This window comes from Rhinoderma darwinii, chromosome 2, assembly GCF_050947455.1.
Source record: "Rhinoderma darwinii isolate aRhiDar2 chromosome 2, aRhiDar2.hap1, whole genome shotgun sequence".
NCBI classification, from domain to species: Eukaryota; Metazoa; Chordata; class Amphibia; order Anura; family Rhinodermatidae; genus Rhinoderma; species Rhinoderma darwinii.
Genome location: NC_134688.1, coordinates 80,919,675 through 80,942,403, shown reverse-complemented (window position 1 = coordinate 80,942,403; position 22,729 = coordinate 80,919,675). Strand labels below are relative to the sequence as shown.

The 22,729-nt window shown below is 41.5% G+C and overlaps 1 protein-coding gene across 1 annotated transcript in view; it reads right to left on the bottom strand.

Annotated features, from left to right (window-relative positions):
• The window catches only part of FAIM2 (Fas apoptotic inhibitory molecule 2), a 59,921-nt gene that overhangs the window by 31,536 nt on the left and 5,656 nt on the right, over positions 1-22,729 (bottom strand). Inside the window, exons 2-4 of the mRNA XM_075850076.1 lie at positions 5,049-5,232; positions 2,508-2,611; positions 2,238-2,302 (exon numbers count right to left, since the gene is read on the bottom strand). Of these exons, the coding sequence (XP_075706191.1) occupies positions 2,238-2,302; positions 2,508-2,611; positions 5,049-5,232 (353 nt within the window). The remainder of the gene's footprint in view (positions 1-2,237; positions 2,303-2,507; positions 2,612-5,048; positions 5,233-22,729) is intronic.

The window sequence follows — 22,729 nt, the reverse complement described above, 5'->3', positions numbered from 1 at the left end:
ATTACAGAGATATTCTTTCCTAAATTCCATGCCTCTAGGATAGAATACCTCCGTAAAATGGCATCCATAGAAGCATGCCATGATTATTATTTCCTGTCGAATTCCCTATTAATTTGTCAGAAAAAACCTCAGTATTCCTCCATATGAAATTGGACATACGAACCGCTATGGATCCCGTATTATGGCTCCAGAGGCAGTTTGGAACCTTAACCCCTTAATGACCGAGCCATTTTTCATTTTTTTCCTTTTCGTTTTTTACTCCCCACGTTCCAAGAGCTATAACTAATTAATTAATTAATTTTCTGTTAATGGAGCGGTGTGAGGGCTTATTATTTGCGAGAGGAGTTGTAGTCTCTAATGGCACCATTTAAAGAGGCTCTGTCACCAGATTTTGAAACCCCTATCTGCTATTGCAGCAGATAGGCGCTGCAATGTAGATTACAGTAACGTTTTTATTTTTAAAAAACAAGCATTTTTGGCCTACTGGGCGTGTATTATGTGCGTACATCGGGGCGTTTTTTACTTTTACTAGCTGGGCGTTCTGATGAGAAGTATCATCCACTTCTCTTCAGAACGCCCAGCTTCTGCCAGATCACGCTGTGACGTCACTCACAGGTCCTGCATCGTGTCAGACGAGCGAGGACACCGGCACCAGAGGCTACAGTTGATTCTGCAGCAGCATCAGCGTTTGCAGGTAAGTAGCTACATCGACTTACCTGCTAACGCCGATGCTGCTGCAGAATCAACTGAAGCCTCTGCTGCCGATGTGTCCTCGCTCGTCTGACACGATGCAGGACCTGTGAGTGACGTCACAGCGTGATCTGGCAGAAGCTGGGCGTTCTGAAGAGAAGTGGATGATACTTCTCATCAGAACGCCCAGCTAGTAAAAGTAGTAAACACGCCCCGATGTACGCACATAATACACGCCCAGTTGTACTTTTACTTTTAAACACACCCACTTGGACTTTTGCAAGCCTCATTTGCATAACTACAAAAATGGTCATAACTTGGCCAAAAATGCTCGTTTTTTAAAAATAAAAACGTTACTGTAATCTACATTGCAGCGCCTATCTGCTGCAATAGCAGATAGGGGTTGCAAAATCTGGTGACAGAGCCTCTTTAAAGTACCATATAATGTACTGGGAAACTGAAAAAAAATTATTTGCGGGCAGAAATTGGAAAAAACTGTGGTTGGTTTTCGTTTTTACGGCTTTCACATTGCGGTAAAAACAACAACTTAACTCTATTCTGCGGCTCAATATGATTACAGTGATACCAAATTTTGTTTTTTAAATATTTTATTACTTTAAAAAAAACTAAAATTGTTTTGTTTCACCACATTCTAAGAGCCATAACTTTTTTATTTTTCCGTGGATTGAGCGGTGTGAGGGCTTATTTTTTGCGGAATGAGTTGCAGTTTTTATTGGTACCATTCTTTGGTATGTAAAACTTTTTGATCACTTTTTATTAAAAAAAAATTTGCGGTTACGCCATTCACCGTGCACCTTAAATGACGCTGTATTGTATCAGTTCAGACTTTTACAGACAGCGATACCAATTTTGTTTATTTTTTACAGGAAAAATGGGAAAAGTTTTTTTTTTTTAACTTTTTTTTTTTTTTTTCCCCTACTCATAACTTTATAAAACTTTTTTTTACACCATTTATTAGTCCCCCTAGGGGACTTCAACCAGCGATCGTAATGTATTGCAGTATATCGTGATTTTCACAGGCTTCTGTTAAGCCACGAGGCAGACAAAAGGCAGCGCTGGGGGCCTTCATTAGGCCCCCAGGCTGCAATGACAACCATTGGCACCCCCCGATGAGCTGTCGGAGGGAGCCCCTCTCTATAACGCCTCAGATGCTGCGGTCGCGATTGACCGCATTTGAGGGGTAAAATGGCCAAGAACAGCACGATCGCTGTTCCCGGCCTTTAGTCTGGGCTGTCAGCTGGAAAACACAGCTGACACCCGCAAGGTATGGAGGGCGCTCAGCCGGTGAGCGCCCTCCATTCTTCTCTATGACACTTATCGCGTACATGTACGTGATAATGCGGCAAGGGGTTAATGTGCAAGGAGAAATAAATGTGAAGCCTTTGCTTGTATCTACAATTCTTACCAATCAGGCAATTGCTTTATTTCTATTAGCAAATATGATATGTGTCAGTAATATTTTCTGATATAACAGATCCAACGATTGCACAACCTCAAAATGATGATGATTATCACGCAACACTCACCAGAAGGTAAAAAGAGCCACAATTGCCACAGTGACCAACAGCTGCAAGGAAAGGATGGAATACACCTGATAGATAAGAAGAGAACAATACAGGTTATCTGACAGCGGATACAATCCCATGATATCACCACTGTCACGTTCTCTCCACAAGAACAATGGCTTTGTGTTCTGCCTCATACGGCTTTGTCTTCCTCCCCCACTTTGTAAAAATGCACTTTTATAATGAAAATATATGTGACAAATCACTGTAAAGCCCTTACCCCTCACTTACCTTCCTAATAAATGACCTGCGTACTCTGTCATCCTCCCAGCTCATTGTGGTCAGCATCTCGGTGTCTCCAGAATAACCTCCACTGCCGTAGCCAGGGCTGCTGCCTGAAGGAGAAAGTGACAGTTTACTACCCACAGTACTGCAGGGACCAAGCATTAAAATGCCAACGTATGCCAGGCCATAGTGTTACAGAAAAAAATAAAAATCAAAACATCCCTTTTACTAGCTGAACACGCTCTACACTCAATAACTTGCACGTGCCACCTTATGCTGCCTCTGTACGGTAGTCTATTACGGAGATATTCTTCCCTAAAAGCAATGATTCTAGGGGAGAATATCTCCATAATATGGCATTCAATTTTTTCTTTCAGATTTATTAAGGGTAGGTCCACACACATCCTAAACACTGTGAGGGTATGTTCACACGCAGTGACCAAAATACGTCTGAAATTACGGAGCTGTTTTCAAGCGAAAACAGCTCCTGATTTTCAGACGTTTTTTTTTAACAACGCGTAAATTACGGCCGTTATTGGAAATCTTTTTCAATGGAGTCAATGAAAAACGTCTTTTTACACGCCGTGTTTTGACAGCGACGCGTAAAATTACACCTCGTGGGAACAGAACACCGTAAAACCCATTGCAAGCAATGGGCAGATGTTTGTAGGCGTAATGGAGATGTTTTTTCAGGCGTAATTCGAGTCGTAAAACGCTGAAATTACGTCTGAAAACAGGCCGTGTGAACATACCCTGACATTTCAGTCCAGATTTTCCATCCAGAATTTCCACAGCGTATATCAGTAGCAACAAAGTGGAGGAGATTTTAACACATCTCATAAGGGGCCCAATTCCCCAATTCTTGGAGGGTGGTTTGGCCAAGTGTGAATCTACACTGAAATGAATAGGGCCGTCAGAAATAGCTCACATTCACCTGTCTCCAGTGCTTTCATTGACACACAGTAAAAGGGAATAGGACTCAACAATCGGGCTGAGAGAAGCAATTTTGGGAACCTATCTAGTTGACAGATCATAAAAGTAAAAAAAATTGTTTGTGGCTCTGACTGACTTAACTCCGGTCAAAAATGAAATATCAGTCAGCATATGGTGTTTATATGTGTACCTGACTTTTACATTGTACAATATTTGCGTTTTCTGTTATTTGCTGTCACTATATATTTTCTATATTGCAGCATGAAGTGGCGGCTATTTCCATGACTACATTTATTTAAGCCAGTAATAGAGTTAGCCATACGTTAATAACGTCTCCTTACATAGACATGAGTGGGCGGGGGAACACATATAGGCCCCTCCCAGGCTGGGAGATGTAAAACTGGTAGTTTGAAAAGATGCGTCATGGCGACTGACAGAAAAATTAGGGATTTATACATCTTATTATTCCCAGCCCATCATCCCTGGTGTCATATTATAATGCTGCAGGGGGCAGTCATCAGTGTAAATGTATGTGATTCGGCTTGAGTATATGTCCTATACTGACTGAAGCGGCACAGGACGTCACTGCTCGGTTGTTATGGCAGCGCAGGCTTCAGCTGTGGCCTAGTAGGGGACATAAGGGGATCTCTCTAACGACACCATTCACGTACATTAAACTTTCTGGGCTTGGAGTGCTCCAAGACTCTGACCAAAAGCTGAATTTTTCATTTTTGACTGGAGTGGCCCTTTAAAGTAGGATTCCATGTTGTTTTCTCACCCTTTTCCCCTTTTGTTTGCAAATGTTGTCTAGTGTAATGTAGACTGACGCCAATCTTTTCCGAGCCACTGAGGGGTCATGTGATCTGTACTCTGACAACACAGATGTTACAGCACCTACTGTAGAAACCGGATGTCAGTCTCTCAATACAAGTCTTTGTGACTGACATCGAGGCTCTCATAGACTTGCATTGAGAGCCTGACTTCCAGTCCCTACAGCAAACGCTGTAAGAAACAGGGAGTCAGAATGAAGATCAAGTGACCCCCACGGCGGCCCAGGACAGAGCAGCGGCGCATGAAATACAGCAGCAGGTAAGTCAATACACGTCTACATTACACCACATTGCATTTGCTGGTTGAAAAAAAAAAAACTGGAGTTAAGGGGGTTTTACACAGGATGATTATCGGGCAGACAAGCGTTAATATAACGCTCGTTGGCGATAATTGCCCTGTGTAAACGGGATGATCAGCAGATGACTGAGCAAATGCTCGATCATCCGTTGGTCGTATAGTTTTAAAAAAGTTAAATATTATCGTTGTCGGCAGCACAGCTCCCTGTGTAAACAGGCAGACGCACTGCCGACATGATAATAATGGATGGGGACGAGCGATCGGAGTAACGACCGCTCGTCCCCATCCATAGCTCCATGCGACAGAAGCAAGCGAGCGCCAATCATCGATATGTCTCATTGATCTACGCTCGCTGCACCAGCTACTTATCGGCCGGTGTAAAAGGGCCTTTAATAAGTAAAAAAAACACACAAAATAAAAAAACAAAACCCATAGACTTAATCTTATAATGCAGGTGATTTTCAATGGATAAGAATGTAGATTTACCTGTGTCCTCCTGCGACCAGTTAGGATATGGGGTCACTGTGGGAGATGTTTTAAGAAAACCAGCCTTCTTCCCATCTCCTGCTGTTGCCTCCTCATAGGAAGGAGGTGCGGGGGGAGCCGGGGTACTCGACTGCACGTCTGCATTGCCTCCTTCACTCTCTGGAGGCTTGCTATTAACAGAGACCTTAAGACAAAATGCTTAGAATTGGTGGAGTGATTTAACCGAGTACAGTAGATATATCTCAATGACTATTAGACAGGGTGGAACAATTTCAATATACAAATTATCCTGGGCACTGCAGTTTTACAATTGTCCTAGTGAGAAAGCTTGCCAATGTAAAATATACTATAAAATCCAGTTCCACATGGACTTAAAGGGGTTTTCCAGCTAAGGACTTTTATGACTTCTGTGACCACCACGATATTGAGTCTAGTTCTAATTGAAGTCTATTGGAGACATAGAAACCGCCAAGTATGTGTGCTCCTCTGTTTCCATATTCCTCACAAATGTTAATGGAGAGCATCCGTGGTCACTAATCCCCACTGGGGTCTGGACACCCCTTTTCTCAGGATTGGGTGGGTCCTAGCAATCAGACTCCTGCAATTAGACCTCTTTTATTGAGGTTGTCTGACTACGACATTTTCAGATTGAAGCCGGCGATCAGCTGATGAACACAGGCCCAAATTCAGAAAACCCAGGTGAAGCTGCGAGCGGCCATAATTTCCCCTGCTGGGGAAGCATATTAGTACATGCTAGCCATTCAGATGAATGGCTGACCATGTAATACAGGACAGGCCTCATTCGCAACTGCGCAAGCCACTATTTTTTTAGTGGCTCTGTGCTCTGGCTTATAGAGGTAGGACTCACAAGTAGGAGAAACCTCTCTCTGGCAGCCATACTTTTTCTTTTTTTTTTAAATGGTGCATAGCGTAAAGAAATAAAAAATATGCTGGATTTGCATTTTTTTTACCCCACACCCCCAAAAATAAAAAATATGTACCCAAAATGGTACTAATAAAAAAATGACAACCTCTTCCACAACAAAATATGCCCTAAAATTGTTACTTTGAAATATTACTGCATTATGGCTTTTGGAAAGCGCTGGCACAAAATTTCGTTTTTTTCCCATAAAACATGTTTTGTGCAAAAGTTCTACAAACGCAAAAAAAAAACTATAGTTATTTGGAATTGCCATTTTTCTACCGAACTGTACTATAAAGTTAACTTATTTTTATTGCATGGTATACAGCGGAAATAAAAACACAAAAAAGAAAATTGCGAATTGCTGCTTTTTTTTTGCATTTTCCTAAAAAACGAATAAAAGCTGAGCAATAAATTATATGTACGACAAAATGGTGCCCTTGGAGAATACAACTCGTCCTGCAAAAAATAAGCCCTCATACAACTACATTTATGGAAAAATTAAAAAAAATATGGCTGTTGGAATGCAACAATGAAGAAATGGATTGGTCAAAATACCTGGTCCTTAAGAGGTTAATGTATTTTGTTTATATTTAGTCTCAGTCCACCATAATACAGTCCTGGACAAAAGTTTTGAGACAGACACAAATTTAGTTTTTTACAACTTGCAGCTTTAGTTGTTATAGTGGCAATTTGCATTAACTCTAGATTGTTATGAAGAGTGATCAGATGAATTGCAATTAATTGCAAAGTCATTCCTTGCCATGAAAATGAAAGAGGCTCTGTCACCACATTATAAGTGCCCTATCTCCTATATAAGGAGATGGGCGCTGTAATGTAGGTGACAGATTTAAACAGGAAGGGGGAAAGAGAGAAGATGTGGTCTAGAATGGAATTAATAAATAACCTTTATTGATTAGCATTAAAATGTATTAAAAGTCCATTGGTGCAAACTGGTATGTGTGAGTGACCCCCAAACTCACATACCCTTGGCCTGAAATTTGATGTTATATTGAGTGATATCACTAGGTAAAATATCAAGTGACTTCACCACCGCTAATGTTCCATTACGGTGCACGTATCGCTGCACCATGAATAAAGATTGTAGCTCTGGATGAGACAAAGTGGAATCAAATTGACAATTGAACAGTGTCAGCTAGAATAACTGGTCCGTGCTAGAAAAGTGGGCTCGTGTAATGGTTGCTGCACTGTGGTAATAGCAGTCAGCTAAGTGGAATTAAATAGCCCTACACTAACTGTGTGGGCATGTATGAAGTAGGCCACATGCACACCCTGCGTTATTGCTGCGTTAATGGTAGGCAGTTATCAAAGCTCAAGAATTGAGTAAATAAAGTGATTTCACTTAGTGTTATGTTCAATGTTTACACTTGTCACTGGTGTTTCATTGTGGTGCACACATTGCTGAACTGTAAATAAAAGATATGTTATTTGTTATTTATATTTTTATTTTTATTTAATTTTTAACTTGTCATTTTTGTGGCTCCAGATGATATGAGGTGGAGTCCAAATAACAATTCGAACAGAGTATCAGCTAAGAATATAAGCTGTGCTAGAAGGTAGTTCTTGCAATTATTGCTGCGCTGTTAGACCAGCAAGCAGCTGATTAGAGTCAAAGTGAGCCCTACAATAACTAGATGAGCAGTGGTGATCGGGCCACATGCACATCTGGCGTTATTACTGCGTTTGTAATGGGCAGTTATGATTGCAAGCGCACCTTCACACCGCTTTCTGCCTGAGGAGCAGCTATGCAGAGAGCGGTTGTGATGTACGCTACCAACACCGCTGGTTATGAACCCAGAAGCGGTGAGTTGCAGCCGTTCACTGGGTCGTGTCTGTTGTCAGAGCGGTTCGTGAATAGGTCCGCTCAGTTGGCTCAGTGTGTAGGCTGAATTAATGAGTGGGGTAGTGAGGGCTCTGTTACCGAGACCCCACAGCCTCGCTACACCTCACCTACGGTCAAAGCCCGTGGGTGAATTCAATTACCCCGGGAGGGCTATACATAGAGTTACTAGCCTCAGACCATATCGTGGCGGGAGGTGAGGGAGATATGCCCGACTGTTCTGAGTTAGGCAGCGAGACACGCTGCAATTGAAATGGTATAGCGCACTAGAGCAGCTGACAGCTGTCAGCCGTATTGTATAGCGTGGTCTATTGTGAGCTGAACAGAGACAGCTCTGGCCAAATGTTAGCACCAATGGATAGTGGAATAAGCACCCGACGCACGTTTCGCCAGCATTCTGGCTTCTTCCAGGGGTGAGAGGCCGCCATTAAAACGCCCTATAAATAGGGTCCTTGTTAATTGACAGTCTCAAGAACCAATAAATTTTTTTGTCTTTGGTTGTATCCTGATGGTTTTGTGGTGTCCTATTAATGAATATTGCAATTTCTAACAATTATTCTTTTGAGAACTTCATTAATAGTATACCAGTCGAGACCTAGGTCTCTGATTGGTTCTTGAGACTGTCAATCAACAAGGACCCTATTTATAGGGCGTTTTAATGGTGGCCTCTCACCCCTGGAAGAAGCCAGAATGCTGGCGAAACGTGCGTCGGGTGCTTAATCCACTATCCATTGGTGCTAACATTTGGCCAGAGCTGTCTCTGTTCAGCTCACAATAGACCACGCTATACAATACGGCTGACAGCTGTCAGCTGCTCTAGTGCGCTATACCATTTCAATTGCAGCGTGTCTCGCTGCCTAACTCAGAACAGTCGGGGCATATCTCCCTCACCTCCCGCCACGATATGGTCTGAGGCTAGTAACTCTATGTATAGCCCTCCCGGGGTAATTGAATTCACCCACGGGCTTTGACCGTAGGTGAGGTGTAGCGAGGCTGTGGGGTCTCGGTAACAGAGCCCTCACTACCCCACTCATTAATTCAGCCTACACACTGAGCCAACTGAGCGGACCTATTCACGAACCGCTCTGACAACAGACACGACCCAGTGAACGGCTGCAACTCACCGCTTCTGGGTTCATAACCAGCGGTGTTGGTAGCGTACATCACAACCGCTCTCTGCATAGCTGCTCCTCAGGCAGAAAGCGGTGTGAAGGTGCGCTTGCAATCATAACTGCCCATTACAAACGCAGTAATAACGCCAGATGTGCATGTGGCCCGATCACCACTGCTCATCTAGTTATTGTAGGGCTCACTTTGACTCTAATCAGCTGCTTGCTGGTCTAACAGCGCAGCAATAATTGCAAGAACTACCTTCTAGCACAGCTTATATTCTTAGCTGATACTCTGTTCGAACTGTTATTTGGACTCCACCTCATATCATCTGGAGCCACAAAAATGACAAGTTAAAAATTAAATAAAAATAAAAATATAAATAACAAATAACATATCTTTTATTTACAGTTCAGCAATGTGTGCACCACAATGAAACACCAGTGACAAGTGTAAACATTGTACATAACACTAAGTGAAATCACTTTATTTACTCAATTCTTGAGCTTTGATAACTGCCTACCATTAACGCAGCAATAACGCAGGGTGTGCATGTGGCCTACTTCATACATGCCCACACAGTTAGTGTAGGGCTATTTAATTCCACTTAGCTGACTGCTATTACCACAGTGCAGCAACCATTACACGAGCCCACTTTTCTAGCACGGACCAGTTATTCTAGCTGACACTGTTCAATTGTCAATTTGATTCCACTTTGTCTCATCCAGAGCTACAATCTTTATTCATGGTGCAGCGATACGTGCACCATAATGGAACATTAGCGGTGGTGAAGTCACTTGATATTTTACCTAGTGATATCACTCAATATAACATCAAATTTCAGGCCAAGGGTATGTGAGTTTGGGGGTCACTCACACATACCAGTTTGCACCAATGGACTTTTAATAAATTTTAATGCTAATCAATAAAGGTTATTTATTAATTCCATTCTAGACCACATCTTCTCTCTTTCCCCCTTCCTGTTTAAATCTAGCTCTAACCGGTGGTGTACACCAATGTGGTCCCCCTGACCTATTTTCCCTAGTGAGACAGGTGATCTTCACCAGTTGCTATATACTACCGTGTCCTGCTTGGACACTTTCCGATCACCCCATCCACTTACTAATTTTATAGGACACTATGACTCAGACGAGCATTATAGACCAACTCAAACAGAGACAGCTACGCCAAAAGGAGGATGTTGGTAGTATTTTTTCGGACAGTCGAGCTCACACTCAGGAGACACAAGTAATGGAGCTACATATGGATGATCTCATCAAAAAGTTTAAAAACCTTCAGATAAGGCAGATACAATCCACCTGGACCAAAATTACACTGGAACAATACCTAGAACAGGGCCTTATCTCAAGAGGTTTGCGTATTTCCCTCATATGAACTGTCCAAACCAGGGCTCAAAGACAAATGGGAATCAGCCCTGACAGCATGTTCCAATACACTTATGGGCATACTTATAGAGGATGAAACTCACATTTTAAACCTGGTAAAGAAAGACCTTGAAGTGCTTACACCCAGTTTGGAAAAATACGAGGGCTCAACACCATTTGCAGAGGCTTTCAAAAAAACATTAGATTATATAGATTCAGTTGAAGTCAAAATTAAGAACCGGAAAAGGAAAACATTTTCACGAGACAAGGGAGACTTTTCCAGAGGAGACATTTATGACTGGGGTAAGAAAAGATCCCAGAGGTTTCAAACTGGTAGACCAACTAACATACAAATTAACAAGGAGACATTGGACCCGCATGAGTTTTCTGACACAGGCACAGATGGGACAGACATATCGGACTCGGACACAGATCCACAGCCAATCCAGGGTAGACAACCCAGTAGGAGCAGAAACCCCAATAGAAATACTGATAACATCACCACCGAGGTGCCTTTTTTACGGGACAGAGGGAGGTGGGGCTTCAGGGGCTCACAACAATGGAGGAAGGAGTCTCAGAGACCCTACAAAAAGTGATCTGCAGTAGTGTAAATCCTAGTGAGGAATGCCTGAGAGTTATCAACCTCTCTAGCCATGTCCTCACGGGTCCCCAATTATCAGTCCTCAGAAAAGGTTTTAATTTCTGTCTGACCAATAAACTTAACAAATTCACCGTAATCAAGGATCTCCACCTCTTTGGGCGGAAACTGTTCTATCAAAAAATGTATAATAGACAAACCAAAATCACCAATGGTGAACAATTTATTACCGCCAACTTGGATTGCCTATCAGAAGTAGAAATTAATACACTGGGAGACTTAGAGGAACTGTTGTTAGAAAACTCTACCCAACAATATGAGGGTGATTCTGGTTCCCTTACTACTCCTCATAAGAAATCTAAAATTAAGTCCAAAACGCTTTCCATGCCTTCCTTGGAAGGTTGCCCGGCAATCAAAGTCTTTGTTGACCTAGTATCCCAGGACTTATTGTCACTATCCAAGCAATGGCCATCTCACAACCTTAGTCCAGACGAAGAACGGGCACTCCAGGAAATGCGCAAATGGGATGACGTTGTCTTCAAGAATTCAGATAAAGGGGGCAATGTTGTCATTTGGTCAAAAGAAAAATATTTACTGGAAGCTAAAAAGCAACTACTAGATAAAGCCTGTTATCGCCCACTCTGGGGTGACCCAACTGAACAATTTCTTAAAGAATACAACGACATGATTCAAGATGGTTTTGAGGAAGGGGCCATAATTGTTAAAGAGAGGGATTTCATGAGGGTACAGTACCCTAGGATTGCAACATTCTACCTCCTCCCAAAGGTGCACAAAAATCCTCTTAACCCTCCAGGGAGGCCGATTGTCTCTGGTGTGGGTAATCTGACCGAAAAATGTAATCACTGGTTAGACGAAGAACTACGTGAATTGGTATACCAGTTACCTTCCCACACCAGGGATACCATGCAGGTGCTCAAAGACCTGAATGGTAGCTCCCTGGAGGCGGACGAATGGCTCACCACCTGCGATGTGGAGTCCCTCTATACGAGTATAGACCACAAGGTAGGCTGCGCAGCAGTAGAATTCTTCCTGCAAAGAAAGGAGGGTTACAATCCATCTCGAAAAAATTTTGTCCTACGTGCACTCACATTTATTTTGAAACACAACTGCTTCCTTTTTGATGGCAGATTTTACCTGCAATTACGAGGAACAGCCATGGGAGCAGCGGTGGCACCCACCTTTGCCAACTTATACCTGGGCTGGTGGGAAGAATGTCACGTTTTTTGTCCCGAAATGGAGAAATTCACTTCTAGGATCAATATCTGGCGCAGATTTATAGATGACATACTGCTCATCTGGAATGGCTCATCTAGAGAACTTGAAGAATTCATTGAGGTTTTGAACACCAATAACTTTAACCTCAAATTGACCTTAACATATGACCATCAGTCTATCCCCTTCCTGGATGTGAGGCTCTTTACCAACGAGCGCGGTTCAATTGAGACAGATCTTTACCGCAAGAAAACAGCCACCAATAGCCTTCTGGATGCAACAAGTGCTCACTCCGTTAATACCATTAGAGGCATTCCAAAGGGAGAATTCTTGAGGCTCAGACGAAATTGCTCCACCTTCCAGCTCTTTAAGACAAGGGCAGCAGAATTAAAGAACAGGCTGTCATGCAGGAATTACAGTAAAAGGAACATCAAGAAAGCCTATAATTGGGCGCTGAGGACCGATCGGGAAACTCTACTGACCCCAAAAACAAGGGTCAACACAGAACGATCCCAACCACGATTTGTCACTGACTACAATGACAGTTGGGATGAAATGACACTCATTCTAAACCGTCACTGGAACATTTTACTTAGTGACCCAGTACTCAATAATCTTCTTACCAGCAAGGTGTCCTTGGGATATAGGAAATGTAAAAGCATTTCAAATATTTTGGTCCAGAGCCATTTTTCAAGAAAAAGTAAGAATATTTCAGTACTTAATCCTGGTTTCTATCCTTGCAGAATGTGTAGAGCCTGTCGGGTACTAGTGGACAAGAGAGAGTTTGTGGATGCCTTCGGTATCCTCCAACGGATTTCTGACCATATAAGATGTTCCACCCCTGGAGTGATTTATTGCCTCGAATGCCCATGCGGTCTCAAATACATTGGGAAGACCAAGAGAGAATTGCGCATACGGATTCGTGAACATATCAACTCTATAATCAACTTTGCAAAAAATGAGCAGGATTGCAGGATCAAAAATAAGCCATTTAATCCAACTCCAATAGCCAGACATTTTGGGAACGTACACAATTCCAACTGGACAGCCCTTAAAGGCTGGGCCCTGTGCGTAATACTGTAATACTGTGCCCTGGGCATCAGAAGAGGCAACTTAGATCAGGCACTTCTGCAAAAGGAAAGTGAATGGATTTTCAATATGAAAACAGTGAGTCCATTTGGACTTAATGAAAACTTTGGCTTTGGTTGCTTTCTTTAACACACTGGTAAAATATCTACATCAGTATATATTCTCTCTAGCATATTCATATTTCTTCATTAATATTTGTAAGTGTATTTGTGTATTCATTTACTATACATATACAATTTTCCAACTTTCTCGCTGTTTGATTATTACCACCTCCACAACTACAAGATTTACATGCCGTTTATTTCACTTTATTTTGCTTATTTCATTCATATATTTTTTTGTTTATACATTTTTTTTGTCTTTGGTTGTATCCTGATGGTTTTGTGGTGTCCTATTAATGAATATTGCAATTTCTAACAATTATTCTTTTGAGAACTTCATTAACAGTATACCAGTTGAGAATTAGGTCTCTGATTGGTTCTTGAGACTGTCAATCAACAAGGACCCTATTTATAGGGCGTTTTAATGGCGGCCTCTCACCCCTGGAAGAAGCCAGAATGCTGGCGAAACGTGCGTCGGGTGCTTAATCCACTATCCATTGGTGCTAACATTTGGCCAGAGCTGTCTCTGTTCAGCTCACAATAGACCACGCTATACAATACGGCTGACAGCTGTCAGCTGCTCTAGTGCGCTATACCATTTCAATTGCAGCGTGTCTCGCTGCCTAACTCAGAACAGTCGGGGCATATCTCCCTCACCTCCCGCCACGATATGGTCTGAAGCTAGTAACTCTATGTATAGCCCTCCTGGGGTAATTCAATTCACCCACGGGCTTTGACCGTAGGTGAGGTGTAGCGAGGCTGTGGGGTCTCGGTAACAGAGCCCTCACTACCCCACTCATTAATTCAGCCTACACACTGAGCCAACTGAGCGGACCTATTCACGAACCGCTCTGACAACAGACACGACCCAGTGAACGGCTGCAACTCACCGCTTCTGGGTTCATAACCAGCGGTGTTGGTAGCGTACATCACAACCGCTCTCTGCATCGCTGCTCCTCAGGCAGAAAGCGGTGTGAAGGTGCGCTTGCAATCATAACTGCCCATTACAAACGCAGTAATAACGCCAGATGTGCATGTGGCCCGATCACCACTGCTCATCTAGTTATTGTAGGGCTCACTTTGACTCTAATCAGCTGCTTGCTGGTCTAACAGCGCAGCAATAATTGCAAGAACTACCTTCTAGCACAGCTTATATTCTTAGCTGATACTCTGTTCGAATTGTTATTTGGACTCCACCTCATATCATCTGGAGCCACAAAAATGACAAGTTAAAAATTAAATAAAAATAAAAATATAAATAACAAATAACATATCTTTTATTTACAGTTCAGCAATGTGTGCACCACAATGAAACACCAGTGACAAGTGTAAACATTGAACATAACACTAAGTGAAATCACTTTATTTACTCAATTCTTGAGCTTTGATAACTGCCTACCATTAACGCAGCAATAACGCAGGGTGTGCATGTGGCCTACTTCATACATGCCCACACAGTTAGTGTAGGGCTATTTAATTCCACTTAGCTGACTGCTATTACCACAGTGCAGCAACCATTACACGAGCCCACTTTTCTAGCACGGACCAGTTATTCTAGCTGACACTGTTCAATTGTCAATTTGATTCCACTTTGTCTCATCCAGAGCTACAATCTTTATTCATGGTGCAGCGATACGTGCACCATAATGGAACATTAGCGGTGGTGAAGTCACTTGATATTTTACCTAGTGATATCACTCAATATAACATCAAATTTCAGGCCAAGGGTATGTGAGTTTGGGGGTCACTCACACATACCAGTTTGCACCAATGGACTTTTAATACATTTTAATGCTAATCAATAAAGGTTATTTATTAATTCCATTCTAGACCACATCTTCTCTCTTTCCCCCTTCCTGTTTAAATCTAGCTCTAACCGGTGGTGTACACCAATGTGGTCCCCCTGACCTATTTTCCCTAGTGAGACAGGTGATCTTCACCAGTTGCAATGTAGGTGACAATAATGCTTTTTATTTTAAAAAAAACTATCTATTTTCACAACGTTAGGAGCGATTTTGGTTTATGCTAATGAGCTTTCTTAATGCCCAAGTGGGCGTATTTTTACATTCGACCAAGTGGGCGTTGTATAGAGGAGTGTATGACGCTGACCAATCGGCATCATGCACTCTTCTCCATTCATTTACACTGCACTAGCGATATAGTTATATCACTATGTGCAGCTACATACACAAACCCTAACATTACTACAGTGTCCTGATAATGAATACACATGAAATCCAGCCTGGACGTCAGGTGTATTCAGAATCCTGATACTTCTGAATCTTTTCTGTGAGATTCCAGCAACGGAAACGAAATCTCGCGAGATTACGGAGGTAAACGAGATTTCGTTTCCCTTGCTGTAAATCTCACAGAAAAGATTCAGAAGTGTCAGGATTCTGAATACACATGACGTCCAGGCTGGATGGTCATGTGTATTCATTATCAGGATACTGGAGTAATGTTAGGGTTTGTGTATGTAGCTGCACATAGTGATATAACTATATCGCTAGTGCAGTGTAAATGAATGGAGAGGAGTGCATGATGCCGATTGGTCAGCGTCATACACTCCTCTATACAACGCTCACTTGGTCGAAAGTAAAAATACGCCCACTTGGGCATTAAGAAAGCTTACTAGCATAAACCAAAATCGCTCCTAACGTTGTGAAAAAAGATCGGTTTTTTAAATAAAAAGCATTACTGTCACCTACATTACAGCGCCGATCTCCTTATATAGGAGATAGGACACTTATAATGTGGTGACAGAGCCTCTTTAACTAAATCCCAAAAACTCAATTTCCACTGCATTTCAGCATTGCCACAAAATGACCTGCTTACATCAGTGATCTTCTCATTAGCTCAGCAGAAAGTGTAATTGCAAACTGGTTGCTTTAAAAGGGGAATGGTGCTTGAAATCATTGTCTTCTTCTGTTAACCATGGTTACCTCCAAGGAAACATGTGCAGTCATCATTGCTTTGCATCAAAAGGGCTTTACAGGCAAGGACATTGCTGCTTGTAAGATTTCCACTAAATCAACCATTTATCGGATCATCAAGAACTTCAAGGAGAGAGGTTCAATTGCTGTGAAGGCGGCTTCAGGGCGCCCAAGGAAGTCCAGCAAGTGCTAGGACAGTTTCCTAAAGAGGATTCAGCTATGGGATCAATTCAACACCAGTGCAGTGCTTGCTCAGGAATGGCAGCAGGCAGGTGTCAGTGCATTTGCAGACAAAGTGAGGCGAAGGCTTTTGGAGAGTCACCTCGTGTCAAGAAGGGCTGCAAAGAAGCCACTTCTCTCCAAGAAAACCATCAAGGACAGACTGACATTCTGCAGGAAGGGAGTGGGCTCACTCATAATTTTGCCTAAGAACACTTCCATAAATAAAGAATGGTATCTAAACATCCCCCAAAAGCAACTTCTCCCAACGCTCCAGATGCAATTTGGCGATGAACAATTATTTTTCCAGCATGATGAAGAACCATGTCACAAGGCAAAAGGCATAACTATGTGGCTCGGTGAACAAAACATTGTCATTTTTTGTCTATGGCCAAGAAAGTCTCCAGATCTCAATCCCATTGAGAACCTGTGGTCAATCCTCAAAAAGCGTGTGGACAAACAAAAACACAGAAATTGTGATAAACTCCAAGCACTGATTAGGCAAGAATGGGTTGAAATCAGTCAGAATTTGGCCCAGATGCTGATATCCAGCATGCCAGGGCGAATTGCAGAAGTCTTGAAAGAGAAGGGTCAACACTGTAAATATTGAGTCTTTGGATAAACTTGATGTATTTGTCAATAAAAGTTTTAAAACGTATGAAATGCTGATAATTGTACTTTAGTATACCATAGAAACATCTGACTAAAGTCTCAAACTTTTGGCCAGGACTGTATATAGCAAAAGAGGCAGATATTTGTACAGGGCAATGTATATTTTATATATATATATATATATATATATATATATATATATATATATATATACACACTCTATGGGATTAAAAAAAAAAGTTAAGTTAATCTAAAAAAAAAAAAAGTAATGTTAAATAAAAAAAAATTGTCAAAAAACCCCCAAATAAATATTTTTTTTTTACAATAAATAAACATTTCAAAATATAAGTCTAAAAACATGAAATAATATACGCATATTTGGTATTGCCATGTCCGTAACAACCACATTATTTTTGATGATCGGTGTATGGTTTAAAAAAAAAAAAAAAACTGCAGCGGAATTGTTTTTTTCTTGATTTTTGCCAAAATAAAAATATATATAAAATTAAACGATAATGTAAATGTACCAAAAAATGGTACATACATAAAGTACAACTACTCTCGCAAAAAACAAAGTCTCATACAGCTACGACGGACAAAAAATTCAAAAGTTATGATGGCCGGGATGCAAAGAGGGAAATATAACAAAAAATAGTTCTGTTCTCAAGGCCAAAATTGTCCCGGTCCTTAAGTGGTTAATACAAAATGAGTGATTGTCATATGGCTGAGTAAACACGTCACCATCTCTCTGCTACACAGCAGCTAAGGTGTTAGTCACAGGCTGTAACATCCGTGGATACAGAATTTGGGATTTAACATTGTGTAACAATCATTTGAGCTAAAGCTTTGGTGATCACGTTATTATGGCTCCTTACATGAAGGAAACCTGGATGAGCTCTCATGACAGGAACCACAGTGTTAGACTAGTGAAGTCTGAAATTACAATTCTACATATGTTAACGGTTAAGTGTACAAATTGGATTCACTTAGCCTATGAATATGAACCTTTTGGTGCCACCTCCTATTGTGAACCAATTACTTAGTGATAAGTATTATACATTTAGTAAAGTTCAGAGAAACATTAAGACATTTTGTAAAAAAAAAAAGGAATAAATTAATGGGCTGTCCGGGTTCTCGGCAGCAAGAGACAGTCTTTGCAGTGGCCCTCCACTCTGGCTAATAGATCAGGGACCCCTAACAGGGTACTTTAAAATGGGTGTTCTAAACCACAAAGTCCATAGATATGAGATAAATATTGCCTAAAAAAGAAAATTTTGACTTTCATGCAAATAACTGATAACTGGAAGATAATGTGAAGTTCATGATATGATTAACGGCTGATTGGACATGAGAAAAAGAGTGGTTTTCTTCTCCTTCTCTCTGCTGCATCTGGCAATCTTTGTGCATAGTTGTAAATTTTTGTAGTGGTTTTAACCGAAAAGATCAGTTGGATGACTGGTCATTCATCCACCTGTTGACCTTTTGAAAACTCATGTCTAATGCCATTTGGAGATCAGTGAGAGCCAGTAAGCCAATGAGGATCAGGGAATGTATTTTATACCACTTATTTTTTAGAGTAAGTTCATGAAGAGACTCTATATCCCTAAAAGTACTGATTTTGGATGCTAAATAGTAGACATTTTTTGAAAGAATGCAAGTTTCTATCAATTTTATTTGGCATTCAGCATCTCAAACACCTGCGTAATATACAGGGATATGAGGCTAAAGCCATCACATGTCTTGTTCAGCTATAACATTTAGGATGAATTCAGACTCTGTGGAATCTGCACGGAAAATCCACAGCAATTTACAGTACAATGCATTTAGATGGGATTCTGAAAAACATGTAGAGTTAAAAATCTGCACAGCAAAATGAGCATGCTGCAGATTTCCAAATCCGTAACATGCGCATTATGTTGCGGAAATATTTGTGCAGATTGGCACTGGGGATTTCACTTATTTAACGTTATAGAGTGAAATCTGCTGGGAATCCGCAGCACAATCTGTGGCAAAATCTGTATGCAGATTTTGTTGCAGAGACGCCGAAGATTTGCCACATATTTGCCACGAGATCCACGGCAGAATTTTTCTGCCACATGTGAATTTACCCTTAAACCACTGACAAGTGAAGTAAATAACACTGATTATCTTGTTACAAGAGCACCTGACACGTGGTGGGATATATTAGGCAGCAAGTGACCAGTCAATTCTTCAAGTTCATGTGTTAGAAGGAGTAAAAATGGGCAAGTGTAAGGATCTAGACGACTTTGACCAGGGCCAAATTATGATGGCTAGACGACTAGATCAGAGCATCTCCAAAACAGCAGGCCAAGGCTCATTAATGAGCGTGTGGAGCGAAGGGTCATCCGTCTGGTCCGATTCTACACAAGAGCTACTGTGGCACAAATTGCTGAAGAAACACAGTGCTTCGCAGCTTGTGACGTATGGGACTGTGTTGCCGTAGACCAGTCAGAGTGCCCATGCTATCCCCTGTCGTAGGTGCCTACAATTGACACGCAATCATCTGAACTTGACCATGGAGCAATGGAAGAAGGTGGCCTGGTCTGATGAATCATGTTTTCTTTTACATCCTGTGAACGGCTGGGTGGGTGTGTATTGCCTACCTAGGGAAGAAATGACACCAGGATGCATTTTGGGAAGAAGGTAAATCGGCGAAGGGAGTATAATACTCTGGGCAATGTTCTGCTGGGAAACCTTGGGTCCTGGCATTTATATGGATGTTACTTTGCCACATACCACCTACCTAAACATTGCTGCAGACCAAGTACACCCCTTCATGATAACAGTATGGCCTAATTGTAGTGGCCTCTTTCAGAAGAACAATACACCCTGCTACACTGCAAAAATAGTTTAGGAATAGTTTGAGGAACATGACAAGCAAGTCCAATCATAGGAGACTACAACTTACAGGACTTAAGGCTCTGCAGCTAACATCTTGATGCCAACTACCACAAAAACCTGCAGAGGTCTTGTGGAGTGCATTCCTCGATGGGTCAAAGCTGTTTTGGCAGCACGAGGGAGACCTAAACAATATTAGGTAAGTGGTTCTAATGTTATGGCTGAATGGTGAAGGTAATATACCTAATACACCATGAACAGTTAATAGAAAGGAAGCCCTAATAAGTATATTTAAGGCTGTGTTCACATCAGCGTTGTGCTACCGTTATCAGTTTCGTTCTATCTTTTCATCGGAGGAACCGATGAACGGAAAGTCAAACGGAAACCATAGCTTACCATTATATTGCAATTGGTTTACATTTGGTTCCGTTCCGTAAAGTTACATTTTTTTTCAAGGAAACAGGAGCATAGTCGACCTTACGGCACAGAAACAAATGGAAACCAATTGCAACAGAAGCTATGATTTCCGTTTTGCTTTCCGTTCATCAGTTCCTCCGAAGGAAAGGTCGAATGGAACCCATGAACGGAATCCAGATGCTGATGTGAACAGGAGCTAATATGGATATAGAAAATGTAAGAAGACAATAAATACTTTGTATATGGGACCAGACAGTAGGGCTGGGCAATTAATTGAAAAAAAATCGAAATCGAAATTCAGCGCAATTATTCGTCGTCATCTTACGAATTTTGCTTTTATCAATAATTTTTTTCCTGGTTTAAACTATATCTGCCTCTTCAGGACGCAGATACAGTTGAAGCGAATGGTAGAGCATGGGACCGTAAGGTGACTTGTTCTGTGACTTGCAGACACAGGGCCAAAGCACCTCTCCTTGATGCAAGCGCTATCTGCTATGGCCTAGTGGGTCTTAAGATGGTGGCTGCTACTGCGTACTTCGGGCATAGGCCCTTGAGCTGGTGGCTACTGGCTGCTTTGTAAATAGCCTTTATACTTGCTTTATAATCCTCCACATGGACTGACTCTCCCCTTAGTATTGCACCACTCTTGGCTACTGCCGGTACACCGCTCCCTGACCGTCTTGGGTCTCCCTAACCACCTTTGCACCGAGCCATATATCTCGTCACCATTGATTTAGATGTGAAGAAGCCAAGCCCCTTACGTTAACTTATCAAAAATAGACAAAAAATATACGCAACAGGATGCAATATGCACACGACTATTTGGTCAACCACCCCTTTCTCCCATGTAGAATATCATAGCATATCTTTTCCCATACATTGTGAGAGGGTGGCCGGTTTCACAACTGCTCAAGTGCAACCTAGTAGAAGGACAAAGAAGAAAGCAACAACACAACATAGCAGCATCAACAACACTTCACTGATGACACATTTACAATGCCATGAGGGGCCCGCATTACAACGATAACAATGTTTCCCTTTTAATTACGGGGATGCATTCCTTATACATTACAGCATTATACGTTAATATAAGACTGTTAGAACAAATATTCTAATGCATACCCAACTACATTTGTCATCCATCCTATCGTGGAATGGATATCAAATGTCAGTTAATCTGGTTGTCCAATTTCTTGACTTGATGGTAAAATTAAAGAGGATCTATCACTAGATTTCACAATACAAACTGACAGGCTCTCTCACTGCAGAGCCAGGTAGACTGCAGCTTGTACTGAGCATGTGTGAGATTTTATCATGGTGCAGGGGAGGAGGGGTACTGATAAGAACTCAGCTCTAGATGCGAAGAGATGGCAATTACATGATGCATATACTTGGTCTCATGCATACACTTGGTCTCAAAAAATTATAATTTTAATATCAGACATGAAAACTTTGAGAAGGGATTATCCAGCCATTCTGACATTGGTTTTCAAAGTAAGTACACCAGCTTCGTCAGGTCTAAGAGATCTATTTAATAATGTATGCAGTTTGTATTGTGAAATCTAGTGAAAAATCCTCTTTAAAGTTTTTTTCACCATTGTGGTGTCCCCTCCATAAATTTTTATATTGTAATTAATGGGACAGCAAACCCAAAAAATTGATTTCCTATGTGACCATCCCAATGACTTCAATAATTATATGAAGGACTGGACAAAAGATGTTAATTGTATCACACAGGAAACATTGCGTGCAACATTTTACTATCATAAATGACGTTTGTCACAACAGACAATACCAAGGCCTTATTCAGACGAACGTTGTATACTAAAACAACGGACAGCACACGGACCTATGCAGTTCAATGGGGCTATTCAGACCTGCGTGATTTTTCACACAGTATGTTTCCGCTGCATGAAACTCACTGCATGTCCTATTCCAGTCCGTTTTTGTGGACCACGTGGCCATTGAAGTCTATGGGTGCGTGAAAATCACGGACAGCACACGGATGTCATCCGTGTGCTGTCCGTGTTTCACGCAACAGTTGCTAAAGAATGGCTGATAAAAAATAAAAAATATATATCCAGTCAATATAGCTGTGTGAGCGCTTGTATTTTTTGGGTCGAGTCAAATTTTAAACAGAGCCATTTTGTGGTACATACAGATGTAGCCATCCTTATCTTGACTCTGATAACTTGCTGCAGTGAGATATCACACAACAAAGTTATTAAAAAAGTCAAGTTTCTGTGTAATTAATGCATTAACCGCTTCCCGACCGCCCACTGTATATTCACGTCGGCACTTGCTGGGCTCTGTGCAGTGCCGACGTGAATTCACAGTGGGTG